At 33.1% G+C, this 15,984-nt stretch overlaps 1 protein-coding gene across 3 annotated transcripts in view; it reads right to left on the minus strand.

The window, feature by feature from the left end:
- The window catches only part of MKLN1 (muskelin 1), a 275,940-nt gene that overhangs the window by 105,960 nt on the left and 153,996 nt on the right, over positions 1-15,984 (minus strand). For all 3 annotated transcript variants that reach the window (XM_016148735.2, XM_016148733.2, XM_036231137.1), the window contains one exon: positions 3,812-3,881. In XM_016148735.2, the coding sequence (XP_016004221.1) occupies positions 3,812-3,881 (70 nt within the window). The remainder of the gene's footprint in view (positions 1-3,811; positions 3,882-15,984) is intronic.

Consider the following 15,984-nt stretch of genomic DNA (forward strand, 5'->3'; position numbering starts at 1 on the left):
CATATACAACACTGAAAGTACAAGCAACAAAACATAAAATAAACTGGATTGCGTCGAAATGTTTTGTGCATCAAAGGACAATCGAGAAAGTGAAAAGACAACCTATAGAATGGGAGAAAAGTGGAAATAAGGTAAATATCGATCAACTGATGAATGGATGAATAAAAAGGGAGTATTTCTATTATTCAGGCATGAAAAGGAACAGAGTACTAATGCAAGCTATAACGTGGATGAACCTCAAAAACACGCTAAGTAAAAAGTCAAACACAAAAGGTTGTACACTGTATGATTCCATTTACATTAAATATTCAGAACAGGTAAATCCACAGAGACAGAAAGATTAGTAGTTGACAGGAGTTGGGTTAAGAGGGAAAGGAGAGAGTGCTTAACTGACACCAGGTTTCCTTATGGGGTGACGAAAATATTTTGGAACTAGACAGAAGTGATAGTTACACAACACTATGAATATACTAAACGTCACGCAATTGTATATTTTAAAATGATTAATTTTATGTTATGTAAATTTTATCTCAAAATAAAAGAACGAAGCTGGTGGAGACATGAAATATGAAGATGACAATATAATCAGAGCTAATATTCTGTGAGCAGTAACTCGTGTCACATTGCTCTGATTTTTACATGCATTATCTCATTTTAGTAGGAGGAACAGGAGTAGTATTTTAACAATAATTATCCTCTTCATCCTCATTTTACAGATGAAGAAATTCTGTCTTGGGAAGGCAAAATAACTTGACTATAGTTACAGAGCTAATAAATGAAAGAGCTGAGATTAAAAATCCATTAATCTGACTGTGGTTGACACTGTTAGTTGGGTGACCCAACCTCCATTTTCAACCCAGTTCTTCCCAGCCACCTTCCAGACAAGGGTGGCAAGATACCTAACTTTACATATATAGAAGAATATCATATATGTTGTTTTTGAATGATAGTAACTTCTTAAAATAATTGTTTTGTTTTTTGTTTTCCTCTCTCATCCCCTCCTTTCTTAAATAACCAATGCCAATAATCAGATGTGTATCCTTTCATATCTTTTTTGGTGGCCCCTTTCTATCAAATACAAATATACATATGTACATACACGCATATCGGTGAAATAGAGTGAGTCATTATTCAGGTAACAGTTGAATCTTATTATAGATGCTTCTCTGCATCTTACTTTTCTCATTTTACAGTGGAAATTCCTCTAAGTCAACTGGTATAAAGTCAGTTCATTTTGTTTAAACGGCTGATACTATCTTGGAAGCTAAGCAGGGTCAGGCCTGGTTAGTATTTAGATGGGAGATGACCTAGGAAGACCACGTGCTGTAGATGTAAAAAATAAAAAATAAGGGATTGTAAGCTGACAAAGTACTTGCAATCTGTGAGGTTAACCAAGGGTTGCCTCACCTAAAAAAATAAAAAATAAATTTAAAAAATGGCTAACATTCTGTGAAAAATATATTCTAGCATTCCCCTGTACATGGGTCTTCTCTTGTTTTCCTGAGCCAGAACCACACAGCTAAGCCACTTTCAGATTCCTGACTCTCAGTAACAGTATGAAATAATAAAGGCTTGTTGTTTTTAACTGCTAAGTTTGAGGATAATTTATTACACGGCAATAAATAACTATTACAGCATCCAAAGCCAAAAGAAACATTAACGGTTCTGTTTATTAAGTGGTTAGGTCCAAATAACTTAATTAGTATTTATGTCCTGTCACTTTAGTAGCCATTTAAAAAAAATACATACTAAAAGAAAAATATTTGTATTTCTACTTACCCTGCTTATATATCAACATGAGCTTTAAAGAGACATGTTTAGGGTTTATTCACTCTGGGAGCCATTCTCAAAACATGCTATATATCCCAGCACCCATGCATACACATATAGCCCTCATTCTGGGAAAAGAAAGGAATAGCTAAGAAGCTTTGAGTTTGATTTCCACCCTCCTCTAGATAACCTGTACCATTAACTTCCTTACCTGCTAAAGCTGCATAATAGACATAATTAAAATTTCTTACTGACAGAGTAAAGCACTATGAGCATCAAACAGTATACGCTAATAACAGTGATGCTTTAGCTCTGTGCAATCTAATACATAGCCACTAGCCACCTGGGGCTATCTAATCTAAACTAATTAAAATTTAATATAATTAAAAATTGCTTTCGTTAGCTGCACTTAGCCTCATTTCAAGTGCTCAATAGCTAGCCACTTGTAGCTAGCAGCTACCATATTATACAGAGCTGTTATAGAATATTTTCATTTCTGCAGAAAGTACACTGAATAACATTATCCTAGAGGCCACTAAAATATAGAATATTATTTATCCTTATACTAATAACCTCTTAAATGTTATGCTTCTGTTTTTCTGTTTGTTACTTCGATTTTTCTTGTCTTCTCCCTCATGACACTGTCAGTTGTCAGCTTGCTGTTAACGTGCATATCTTTTACAGCTATGCCCCCCACGCACAGTTGCTTCCAGTTGCTGAATCCTGAAGAAAAGAATTAACCAGCCAGAATAACATTATATCCAAAGTTGATTCTAGAAAAAGCTCTCAGGACCTAAAATTTCATCACGATGATTTTAATTTTTCAGAGTCCCCGTTGCCTTTCTTTTTGATTCTCAGACCTGTTTAAGATATGGTAAATGAACTGCTAGTTACAGTACAGTAGTTCCTCATTATGGATTCTCTATTTGTGAATTCGTCTACTAAAATTTACTTGTAACACCAAAATCAATACTTGGAGCACTTTCACAGTCATCGTTAGATATGAACAGAGTAGCAAAAAATTTGAATCTCCTGATGTACACTCTCCCAGCTGAGGTCAAACAATAGACATCACACCTTCTTGTTTTAGCTCTCAGACTATAAACGAGCATCTCCTCCATGGTCTATTTAATGCCACATTTTTTATATTTTTGTGCATTCTGTTGGCGATTTTGCTGTCTAAATCAATCCCCAAATATAGTGCTGAAGTGCTGTCTAATGTTTCTAAACACAAGAAGGCTGTCATGTGCCTTACATAAAAAATATGTTAGATAAGCTACATTGAGGCATGTGTTACAGTGCTGTTGGCTGTGAGTCCAATGCTAATGAATAAACGATATATATGTGTGTAAGTAAAATAAGGTATCTTTAAACAGAAACACATATAAAGTAAGGTTATGTACTGATTGGCTGATGAAAATGCTGTGACCAGAGGCTCACAGAAACCTAACTCTGTGAGTTACAATGAAAGATCCACCAGACTGGCAAAACCTAAACATGAACCATAGGAAGTACAGAAAGAATACAGTGCATAGCAACTTTCACATGCTGCCAGTGAGAGATTATACAGCCATTCAGTAAAACAGTTTTACACTACCTGATAAAAGTTCAACATACACATACCTTATGATCTAGCAATTCTACTACAAGGTATATACCCTAAAGAAACTCTTTACATGTGTACCGAGACAACATACAATCAATTAGTGCAGTAACAGCACCTAAAACTAGTTCTCTTTTTAGCTAATATTTTCCTCAAAAGGTATTAAGAAACTTAGTTTTGCATCATTAGTAATCCAGAAAAAATTGAAATATGATTTTAAATGTTCTGATAGACATAAGCAATAGTCTGTTTCATCAAATGCCACACTGCATTTATCTATATAAAAGATGTTTCAAAATTTAAACCAAAAAAAAGAAGAAATAAAAATTTAGCTCACAGTTTCAAAGACTGAGTAAACTATTAATGAATTCCAGATTAATTAACTGCCTATTTAAATTCTGACTTCGCAATGATATCAGGAGCTACACATAATCTTACCTGGGGAGGATAGTTGCTCTCTGAAGACCACCTGGAAGATTGGTCATTTGGTTTATCCACTAAAATATTCCTGAAATAAAGAAAAAGAAAGTGCAGTAATTAATTAAAAGTGAACACAAATATGCAAAAAGAAAAATAATCTACCAGATGCTAAAATTATTATGAGGTTATCAGATACAATTACATTGTACTATTATTACATGTTACATGTATGTTACATGCATATATATATATAAAATCAATCCCTGGATCAAGAAAGTCTTTTAAGACCAGCATCAGATGCAGAACTGTGGATGGAAAAAGAAATATATAAGTAACTTTGGAAGATGGTGCTTTCACTGGAAACTGTAAGGCTAAAGACAAATGGAATGATACATAAAAACTGTACTTTATTGGGTAAAGCTGTCTTTCAGAGGAATATGAGTTAATTCTAAACACTTCACATGTATACTCAGGTTGAACAAATAAATAAACAGATGGTAGATGGTGGGAGTCAAGCTTCTCACTTTGGAGTGAAAAGTTACAGAAAAGGAAGGGGTGGGAGGTTAGAATTAACCTAGTGTTATTGGATTAGAGTCAGAGATATCAGTGTGAACTCATGTTTACTTCAATATCTATATACATAGAGTCAGTAGTAATTCTGTTCAGTAAGAGGGACTAGAAGCTGTGACATCTCACTAGCAATGAGCACATCCAGATCTTGGTTTTTATATACCACCATCCAAAAAAAGTAAACAAAGATTCTTGGGAAAGTGGCTGATTCTAGGATCAAAGTAGGGAATTCAGAAGGTAAGCCTGACGTAACATGTAGTTTTTCAACCAAAAAAAAAAAAAAAAAAGTGGGGATATCAAAGGAACACAGAGGAACCAATATGAAACAATGAAAGACTAAATGGCCAAAGATGAAACAATTTAAACAAAATAAATAATGTAATATGGATTATGACCCAAAGTATAAAATAAATATCCATGAGTTCGTACTGATATAAATAACCCCAGTCTAACCATCAGAAAACTATCAAACTCAAATTGAGGAATATTCCACAAAATACATGACGACACCTTCCTCAAAATTCTCAATATAAATTAAAGCAAGGAAAGACTGAAAAACTGTTACAGATCAGAAGAGAGTAAGAAAACATGATTAACTAAAAGTACAGTTGATCCTTGAACATGAGTTTAAATTGTGTGGATCGACTTAGACGTGAATTTTTTTCAATAATACATACAGTACTGTAAATGTATTTTCCTTCCTTATTATTTTCTTATTAATATTTTCTTTTCCCTAGCTTACTTTATTTTAAGAATACAGTATATAATACATATAACATACAAAATATGCGTTAATCGACTGTTTAGGTTAATGGTAAGGCTTCCAGTCAACAGTAGGCCATTAACAGGTAAATTTTGGGTGAGTCAAGTTATATGCAGAGTTTTGACTACATTAATTCCCAACTTCCATGCTGTTCAAAGGTCAACTGTAATGGTGTCTTGAATGGTATCTTAATTATAACCTTAGTTGTTGGCTAGAGCTGGTAAATGGTCCTTTCATATTTTGCTGGCAGTAATGCAAATTGATATAACTTTTCAGGAGATAATTTTAATACAATACATATTAAAAACATTTCAAATGTGCATATCCTTTAAATAAAAATGATGATGACAACCATAATGACAACAATGATAATGCCAGCATCTAACATTTCATTTCTGAGCTTTTATGACATTCTGAACACTGTTCTAAGTGCTTTCCATATATTAACCATTATCTTTAATGTACAGATTAAGAAACTGGGATAATTAGTTTACCCAAATATACACACCTAAGGAGGATTTGAACCCAAGGCAATCTGATTCCAAAGCCAATGCTCTTAACCAACACACTATACTATACTGCCTCGGAATTATCCCACTTCTTGGAACTTAACCTAAAAAATAATCCAGGAGATGTAAAACATTTATATTCATGACAGGAGAATTTATAAACAATCTAATCGTCTAATAATAGGGGATCCATTAAACAAATTCTGACATACATGTTACAGAAAATCTTGCAATAGTAATGTATCCTACTGCCTGACTTTAATTTTAATATCATTGGAAAATGTTCACTACATAGTTAAGTGAAAAGAATAAGTAGTTTACAGTATATATATGATGAATGAAGTGCTATAGATAATAATGTTGACGCAGGGAGAGAAAAGACAAAGAATATATCTTAAATTGTTAATGTAGCTCTCAATGATGAGATTACAGTGACTTTTTCCTTTAGTGTGCTTTTTCATACTTTTTAAATTTTCTAAAATTAACACACATTACTTTCACAATGAGATACGAGGTATGTTTTCTAAAGAATTATAAAACACAGAATAAAGAATTCTATATGAAAAGATTGCAATATGGTTGAAGCTAAAAAACTAGGATTAAAAAAATCACTCTGATGTAAATGTTACAAATCATGAAAGAAAACCTAATATATTATAGCTATAGGACCATAAAAATCATAAAGTATAATAAATTTGAGCAGGGAGAAATTAGATGACATGTGAGTGAGCTAATTCTATCACCTTCATAGGTCCTAGGAATAATTTTTCTGAACTTGGTAACAAGAGATTTAAGAATACTATTTAAAGTTTACAATTAAGCCAGATTAAAATAAAAACATATTTCATACCTTCTAAATTATTTGAGGCAGAAACCAAAAACAAAAAGAGCATATAGCAAAAGGCAGAAAATAAAAGGAAACATTAAAAAGAGAACATTTAAAACAAAGTGACAATATTAACACCAACCATCTATTACAGCTGTGTGTGTGTGTGTGTGTGTGTGTGTGTATAGAGAGAGCACCCAAAATAACATATTATATATATATAGCCCTAAATAATATAACATTTTTTATACACACACACACATACACACACATAATAATATAATAGGATATCCTTTGGATTGGGTGGATAGTAGAAACACTGCAATCTACATAACTCATGACAGATAGAAGACATATAAGGCAGAAGCGAATTTTGTAAAATTAGGGGGTAATTTAAAGCAAAAAGTATTAACTGGGTGAAAATAATAATTATATAACAACTGTTCAAACCACAATGGTAAGTTGTGAATCCTAATGAATTAAACAAAAACAAAAATAAAGCGAAAATCACAGTAAATATAAGAAGAAACTAAAACAACCTACTTTCTGTATTTATAGTAAACTGACTACATTATCATTAGATGATCAAATCAGGCTCTTTTCCTCCTTTTTAAAGATCTAAGTGGTGATGGAGAAGCAACTAATTAATAAAGGCTATTGCCTCTTAAAATTTTTAAGTTACAGATCACCTCCCCAAGCTTAAAGTCAACTGTGGTCTTTAACTCTCCCTCCCAGATGTTTCCTCCCTCAATCCATTTCCATTCTCTTACAAGACATATAAGAAACTAGTTTAGGGCAATGACTATTAACATCAGCCCTTCAATAACAGTAACAGAGCCACTATGGTAGCATCATTCTAAAGTAGTTGTTCTTTTTCATATCCTTCTTCGTATACTTCCCAAAGACCTATAAACCCCACCATCACTACCGGTATTGAGACGGGACATCTCTTGTAAAATTCTTAATCTTTTAGCAGGAAATGATATGGGACATCTCTTGCAGAGTTGATCTTTTTAGTAAACCTAGTTTAGTTTTATTTCCTCCTTTCTTAGGGAAAAAGGCCTTCTCCCTCAAATCCTGATAACTGCCCCAAACTGGTGATTCGGATCCTCTGGCTATTGATAAGGGTCATCAGCCCATTGTTCGCAAAAATGGTGTTAAGTCAGACAGGGCCCTTAGAGTCTGAGAGGGGAGGGGACTTTAGGCCAAGGTCTTTTTTTTTTCTCTTCAAGAAATATATTAACCAAGCCTGTTTTCCTTTACTCACTTAATAGGCAAATCAATAATAGAAATTAATAGATATATGATTTAAATAATAAGCTTATCTCGTCTTTTCCTTGTCTAGGAACTAAAGTGGTAATTCAGCAGACTTCACATCCTTCAAATCCATACTAACAATAAGGGGGATCATGGCTCTTAGAAAAAGGTTAGGCAGGAAAGTTAGGGGGTTTCAGGTCTGCCTGCAAAGGCATTGAGGTCGTCCTATCCTAGAAGGGGTCTGCCCTAATCCGCCCACAATGAAGCAAATCAGAAGGCATTTTTTAACTCACACAAAGAAACCAGCAGAAAATTAGGTACCAGTTTAAGCCAATCACTCGCACCTGCACAATGAAGACCCCGCCCCGCCCCCCCCCACCGCCGCCAAGGACCTTCAACTCACCTGAGTCTCATTATAACATCATTATAATTTGATGCATATGCCTAGAAGTTCATTAATATCATTATAACAGACTGAATTCTGGGAACAAAAATGCACAGAAAGCAAAATGATGAATTACTGAGTCCTGTCAATCTTAGTTGTCAATCAAGGAAGTCCACTCCTGTAAGAAAAGTCACCACCCATAGCAAAAAAGAATAAAAACCCCGAAGGCTTTGTTACCAGGCCTTTTGAGCCAGGCTTCTCTTGCTCAGGCCCACTTCCACTACTGGAAGTGCATTTTCCTTTCTAATAAAACTTTTCTTTTCTACTGTATTTCAGTGCCTTGCCCAGTTCTTTGTTAGAGACATCAAGAACCTGGACAATGCTCTGGGAGAAGATCCCCACTCTCCAGTAACAGTATAACTTTTCTTTCTAATTCTCAGGACTAAGCAAGAGACATTAACCTCTCATACTACATATGTCAATCACAATACCAGTTCACTATCACTGGTTTCTAAAAGGAGAAATATCCAATCCCCAGTCTCTGCTGTGTAGCAATCATACGCAGTGATGTTTTTGCTATCTGTGACTTTTCCTTAACAATTATCTCAACAACAACTAACCTAGGGTGGCTGGTGACCTATGACAGGCAATGTGATGAGCCAGTATGAAAATAAAATTATAAGAAAGAAAAATGTTTAAGTAAACAGAACCAATGAAACAGAGAAAAGATTTACGGATTAAGAATAAGAAATACAAGGAAAGAATAAGAATGTAGCAGACATAAAATGGAAGAGACTCCAGGGAACAAGAGAACAGAACTGACGGCTTTTCAGTTTCAGCTGCCAGGAGTTTCTGTTTTTGGCAACGAAAAGAATGTGACCACAATGCACTTCTAGGTACTCCATGACTAATTTAAAAATTTTCATTATTGTCTGAAAAAAAAAAATTACAAGCAAAGAAAAAATTATAGAAGTCACAATTCAGTACCAAAATTATATGATTCAATAATAAAGAAAACTGATCTACTAAGGTTAAGTGAAATACCTACCATTTTGAAGTATATTTCAAATGCGAAATGCAAATAATAAGTGAGAACTGGTCAAGAATTGGTAAGGGGAGATGGGTTAAGGACCAAAAAGGCTTCTTATTTTGATCAGGGTTAATTTTAAAATATACACGTTCATTCCTACCAACTCAGGATGAAAATTAAAGGTAATAAAAATAAGCATAGTAACATCTCTTAGATACAGACTGCAAAGGCAAGGCTGAAAATAATTAAATTCTTCTACTAGGACTATAAAAATGGATAGTGAAACATGTGGGCAACTGAAATATGAAATACAGTGTTTACTTCTTCCAAGTTATATGTTTCCATTTGGCATATTTTTAAATGTACTATGACATATATCCATACTACCAATTAAATGTCAGAAACAAACTACTACAATTCATTATAAGAAAATAATTTATGGGACATTTTGGGTTCAAGTCAGCAAATTAAAAATCCTTTTTTTTAATTAAACATGTGCAAACCCTAAGCTTGCTTGTCAAAACCTTGTAAACTGCTATTCTTAATACTTAAATACAAAAAGCAGCACTTGGGCAAAAAAAATAAGAGCATTTAACATCTTTTTCAGGCTAATCAAGGCTCAAGATATTATCAGTAAAACCTAGTCAATTTTATATTGAGAGTTTGGATATTCAAAAGCTTCCTCTAATTCTGATGTAAAAAAAGTCAAGCAGAATATTGAAATGAGTGTAGGAATCAACTCTGGAATATTTCCTGTTTTGTAGTTTACAGATACCCTATTAAAACCTGTACACTTTTTAAAATGATGTGGTAAAATGGATCTAGAAGAAATAAACTGTAAGCAAATCACAGAATCTCTTCAGGCTTTAACTCCTTTATCTGCAGGGTAAAGGGAAAGGTGAATTCCTTGGACTCAAGTTTCTTCTGACTCTAATCTGGGGAGCTGCACTGCACAACACCATGAAACACCATTCATGAGGCCATGCTAACATTCTACAATTCTATGAAAAGTCTTCGCATCCTTCATTGAAGTGTCATGTATATTCCTCTTACACTGCAGTCAGTAACAATACGCAGTCCATTGATTATAATAGAATTGCATGTGTGAACACTCTACTGGGGTGTTACCTCTTGGTAACTAAGAGGATTAGGATCTACTTTTTAATAAATAATAAATGCATATAGCATAAAACTTAGGAGGCATAAAAAAAGTATACAATAAAAACTTGTAATTCAAAATGCAAAACAGAAATTAACTCAAATAAATTTTGAATATTCCTGGCTGTAGAGCATTTCCAAAAATCACTTATATTTATACATATTGTAGACATTTAGACTTACTTCCAAATATGTCCCAATTTTCACAAATAAGCATAGTGTGGAGAAGGTGCCCTACCATAAACTGAAAAAGTACTTATTGAACAAATACTTAACAAGTCCTATGTGCCAGACATTGTGCTAAACTATGGGAATACAGTGGAATATAAAATAGACAGGTTCTCCACTTGTGAAGCTAACATTCAAATGAGAAGCAGCAAAAGAAAAAAAAAACAGACTTGTAAACAAGATAATAATAGACTGTGATAAGTGCTGTAAGAGAAACAGGGGGCTGAGATAGGACAGGGAAGTCCTTTTACTTGGGATAGTCACAAAAAATAAAAATAAAAAAACTCTGAAAAAATGCTAATTACACTCTTAGAAGGAGGCAGTCACGTAAAAGTGAAGGAAAAGTCAATTCTTCACAAAAGAACCAACAAGCTCAAAATCCTGGCAATAGAAAATAATCTGACCAAGGAAATCTGAGAACTGGGTGAAGTCAGATAATGTCCTCACAGGCCCTAAGATAAGGTAAATGTAAAGAAGGCAGGACATCTCTAGGGGGGTCTGAGAACATTATTTTAAATGCTGACTATAAACTCTAAGAGGATTTCAGAACTATCCTACAAGTATTCTCTTATTTTTAGAAGAGACCCACCCTGAAGAAAAATTTCAGGAAACAAAAAAAAAACAAAAACAAAAAAATTAAGCAAAACATAAAGAATGACAATCCCCAGGAGAGAGAAGATTCTTACTCTTGGAGGGTAGAGGTCCAAGCAAGAGAACCCAAAAAGAACCACAACAAAATACATTTAAAAGTGTCTCTTCAGAAAGCAAAACACATGGAAAACGCAGATATAAAGGCAAAATGCCTTTAAAGGTCTCAAAAGTCCAAATTTTAAAAATACTTCACAAAGGAGAGAGGCCTTGAGCCACAGAGCTCAAAAACAGTGACACTGGCTCATCCACCCATTCTGCCTACAGAAAACTGAACTTGTTTAAACACTAGAAACTAAAATGAAAGCTCACACTAAGATATTGTAAGAAAAATATTAAATGTGAAACAAATAACATTCTGACATATAATAAAAACATGCGAGAAAAATGTGGCCACAAAAAAATGAACATCACTTTAAAATGACCTAAAGAAATTAAGAAAATAGCTGAAGTGTTTTCAAGCAACAATAAATCAAAATTACAACAGCTCAGAAATATTAAGACTAGAAAATAAAAACAGCTATTGAGACAAATGAGGGAGAATAGTTTTCAGAAACAAGGACTAAATCAGAAGGAGCACAAAAAGGAATAGATCCCTCATCCGCCAAAAGAAGCACCCCCCAAAAAACAGATTATAAGATGAGTAAAAATAATACAACAGAAACAAAAGAAAGCACCAGTAATTAGGTCAGTAATCCAAAAAATATGTAATTGGAACCAGAGAGGTATTTCAAACTATGCTGCAAGCGAATTTTCCTAAAATAAGATCTGAATCTATGCAATGAAAAGATACATGGTATATTAGGGAAATTCAACCCAGAATATTCTCAGTATAAACTATTAGACTTTAAAGACTTTTTAAGTTATTTAAGCATCCATGAAAAAAGATCAAGTCACTTATAAGAAAAAGAAAAGCATAGTTAAAAAGCTTCACAACAGCTATGATTTATACTCAAATATAATGACACATAAAATTTTAAGATACTTAAACACAAAAAAATGTGAGTCTAGGACTTTATAGTCAAATAGTCAAACTGTGCTTCAAATTTAAAAGCACTGATAGTTAACAACATGTAAAAGTTCCTTAAGCCCTTCCTGAGAAACTAGCAAAGAACTTTACATATCTAAGAAATGATTTGAAAATATTCAGGATAAAATCTGCTCATCTGAACTAAAGACATTTAACAGCACTAAACCCAACCATGAAGATGAGGATGACATAACAATATGTAAATATGTCCTGCAACAATGTAGGAAAAACAGATCAAAAAACAGGCGGAGAATGGAGAGAATAAGTGGAAGTTAGAATAGACTTATTAACTGTCTCACAAACATTAACTCCTAGAAGGAAAAGATCATCACTTAAAATTAGATGCTGGGAGAGAAGGAGAGAAAAAGTAAAAGAGGTTCCTAGCTAACTTCCTCAAGGAGACTTAAGAGTGTTACACTAAGAGACTAGATTGAAGAGAATCAAAAAACAAAAACAAAAACAAAAGTACCCCCCCCACACACACACAATCCTAAATGCCAAAAGAAACATTTTAATAAGGAAAAGACAAAGTGAAAAAATTTGGCTCTGTGTATAAAATGTGCCACAAAACACTCAAGTAAATATCAAATATAATGATAAACATAAATGAGCTTAAAACAAAAATTTTCTTTATTTTTTTAAGATTAGTTAAGGCAAAAATCTAATTCTATGATGGATATGAGACATAAATAAAATAAAACGATTTCAGAAGTTATACATTAAAAAAAGGATTAACAAAGACAGACCAGGCAAATGCAGATAATAATCAAGCAAGATTGAAAATTTCAGACAGGATGAAATTCAGAGCCTTAAAACTAAGAAGAGTACTTTATAAGTTACCACAGTCTACAATACCCATTAATACTATATTACTAACAAAAAAAATGAAAATAGAATATCAAAATCAAAAAACATCCTTCCATGTAAAAAGTAAAAAAAAAAAAAAAAATTCTGTAAAAATATTTGAGTCAAATACAAAACAAATTGTAAAATTTCTATAAAACAATGCCAATAGCAATGTGACACTTTCCAATGAAATTTTACAACACAATAGCCTCTAGACACATGTAGCTATTGAGTACTTAAAATGTGGCTAATGTGACAAATTGATTTTTTAATTTAATTTTAAATCCACTTTAAATTACTACATGTGTCGCTACTATACAGGAAAAATTCATGTAGACACTACACCAAATAAAATTTAAACATGAAAAAAATAAAGTGAAAATGGAATAGGCAACAGAAATATAAACGTTAAAAAAAAAAACCTGCTAAGGACTAATAACATTGAAGTAGAGACTATTTTAAGGATCACACAGCTACTTTGCACAAATCTACAGGGACAAATTTGAAGACTTAGATGAAATCTATAACTGGGGGAAAAAAACTGTACCTGCTGACCCCAGTAGACAATGTCTAAACAGAGAAATTTCCATAGAAGAAAAAGAGAAAGTTGTCAGAACTCAACCATCAAGTACAGATGGTCCCAGTAAGAAAATCTATCAAAACATTTAAAAATAATATAATTCCAATATTAAACTATTCAACGTAGAAAAAAAGATAAAGAAATGTTTTAATTAACCTAGCATAAACACTGATTTCAAACCTGAAAATACTGCTAAGAGAAATACACACAAAATTACATCAATTTCATTTATATCGACATATTTAAAAAGCTCATGAAAATCTTATTAAAGTTCTAGAAAATCAAAACCTACAGCATTAAAAAAAATCAAGACCTAGTACGGGCTATTCCAAAAGTGCAAGGGTGGTTCATTGTTATTCTCCTCATTAATATAACTTATTATAATAATAGAAAGAAAAAGAAGAGTCAATCATTTTAATACATGCCCCCAAAAATACATTTGACAAAGTTTAACACTTAACTAGGACAAAAGATCTCAACTTAAAAGTTGATTATACATCTTGAACATTATATACACATAAGACCAAAAAGCCAGCACCTTATTTAGTAGTTAAACACTAGAAGCATTTCTGCCAAAATCAAAGACAAAGATGCCCATTATGACCACTACTATTAATTTAAAATTAAGATTAGCCAACTTACTTTTAAAAAGGAAAGCTTTTTAAAAGGGAGTTTACAAAAAGGACTTCCAGCTTCAACTCCAAAATCTACAAGCTTTCAAGTCATCTATCATTCTCACATAGTCAACAAGATAAAAGTTAACAAACTGAAAACTAAGGATGTCTTAGATCTCTCAAAGAGCTGAGGTCACTGGAGAAACCGCCATCCTGTAATCTGGAGACACAGGCAAAGAGATCAGCTTACCTGAAGCAAAAGCCAATGGAGACAGTAAATTGTTGGGACAAATGAAAGGTCATTTTGACAAGTTTCTGGAGACTAAAGAGTTAAGAGTTATAAACTCCTGGGAGATTACTCTTAAGGGTATTTTGAGAGAAAAAATCCCAACATGTAACAGAGTAAGGGAAAAGCAACCATTTTTAAATACCCCCAGAGAGTTCTTCATAATGAAGGCAGCCTTCTAAAAGGCCATCTACTATACCAAAGCTTTACCCTACCTTAGCCAACTCCGGCTCCCTCTAGCCTTCCTTTCTCACATAAGTGAAGAAAAAGAAAGGCTAAGAAATACTTTAGAAAGTAAGAGTCCTGGCACTTGGACCCAGGTAAAAAAAAAAAGGGGGTATTTAAATTAAGATTAGAGAATGCTTCTCCTCCCTCACACTTAGCCACCATATCTGGGGTAATGAATAACAACAGTAAATTACAACTGAGAGAGCTATAAAACATAAACTCTATTAGTTCTTAAGGACCATCCCTCCCCGCAAAAAGAGAAAAACATAGGGAAGAGAAAAGAACAAGGACACTAGAGAAAGATGAAATCTCTGGCACTTAGGGCTACATCAAACATTAAATAAACTAACTTCTAACCTGATGAACATAAAACCTCAAACTAAAAAGCCTAATTACTCCAGTTCCTATCACCCCATACATCCTATCTGGCTTCCGACAACAACAACAATCTGAAGAAACATGCTGAAAGGCAAGAAAAAAGTCTAGAGACAAAGCAGGCATCTGAACCAGATTCGAACATAAAACAGATTTTGGAACTATCAGATAGGGAACTTAAAATAACTATGATTAATATCTTAAGGGCATTAATAGAAAAAGTAGACAACATGTAAGACAGATAATTACCCATCTGGTAATGTACCAAAAAAAGAATCAGCAGTGAGCTTGAAGATAGATCAGCATAAGTTCCCAAAATAAAAAGAAAAAAATTTTAAAGAAAAACTGAGTCTCAAAGAACTATGAGGAAATCACAAAAGCTATATGCATGCACAATTTCAATAACAGAAGAGAGTCAGGAGCAAAAAAGTATCTGAAGTAATAGGGTTGAAAATTTTGCAAAATTAATAACAGATACTAAACCACAAATCTAAGAAGCTCAAAGAAAACCAAGCAGGATAAATACCAAAAAAAAAAAAAATCTATATCTATATATAGATATATATATACACGAAGGCACTTAAACTGCAGAAAAACAAAAGAATGAGAAAATCTTGAGCAAAACCAGTAGGAAAAATTCTTTACATATACAAGAACATAGATAAGAATTACTTTGGACTTCTCACCAGAAACCATACAATCAATAAAAGAATAGAATGAAATAATTTTATTTAAAAGTGTTGAAAAAAGAAAAACACCAACCTATAATTCTGTTTCCAGTGAAATTATCCTCCAAGAGTGAAGATACAAATATAAAAAATCTGTCACCAAAACATCTACCTTGCAGAAATATTAAAG

The sequence above is a fragment of the Rousettus aegyptiacus genome, unplaced genomic scaffold, assembly GCF_014176215.1.
Source record: "Rousettus aegyptiacus isolate mRouAeg1 unplaced genomic scaffold, mRouAeg1.p scaffold_m13_p_13, whole genome shotgun sequence".
NCBI lineage: Eukaryota > Metazoa > Chordata > Mammalia > Chiroptera > Pteropodidae > Rousettus > Rousettus aegyptiacus.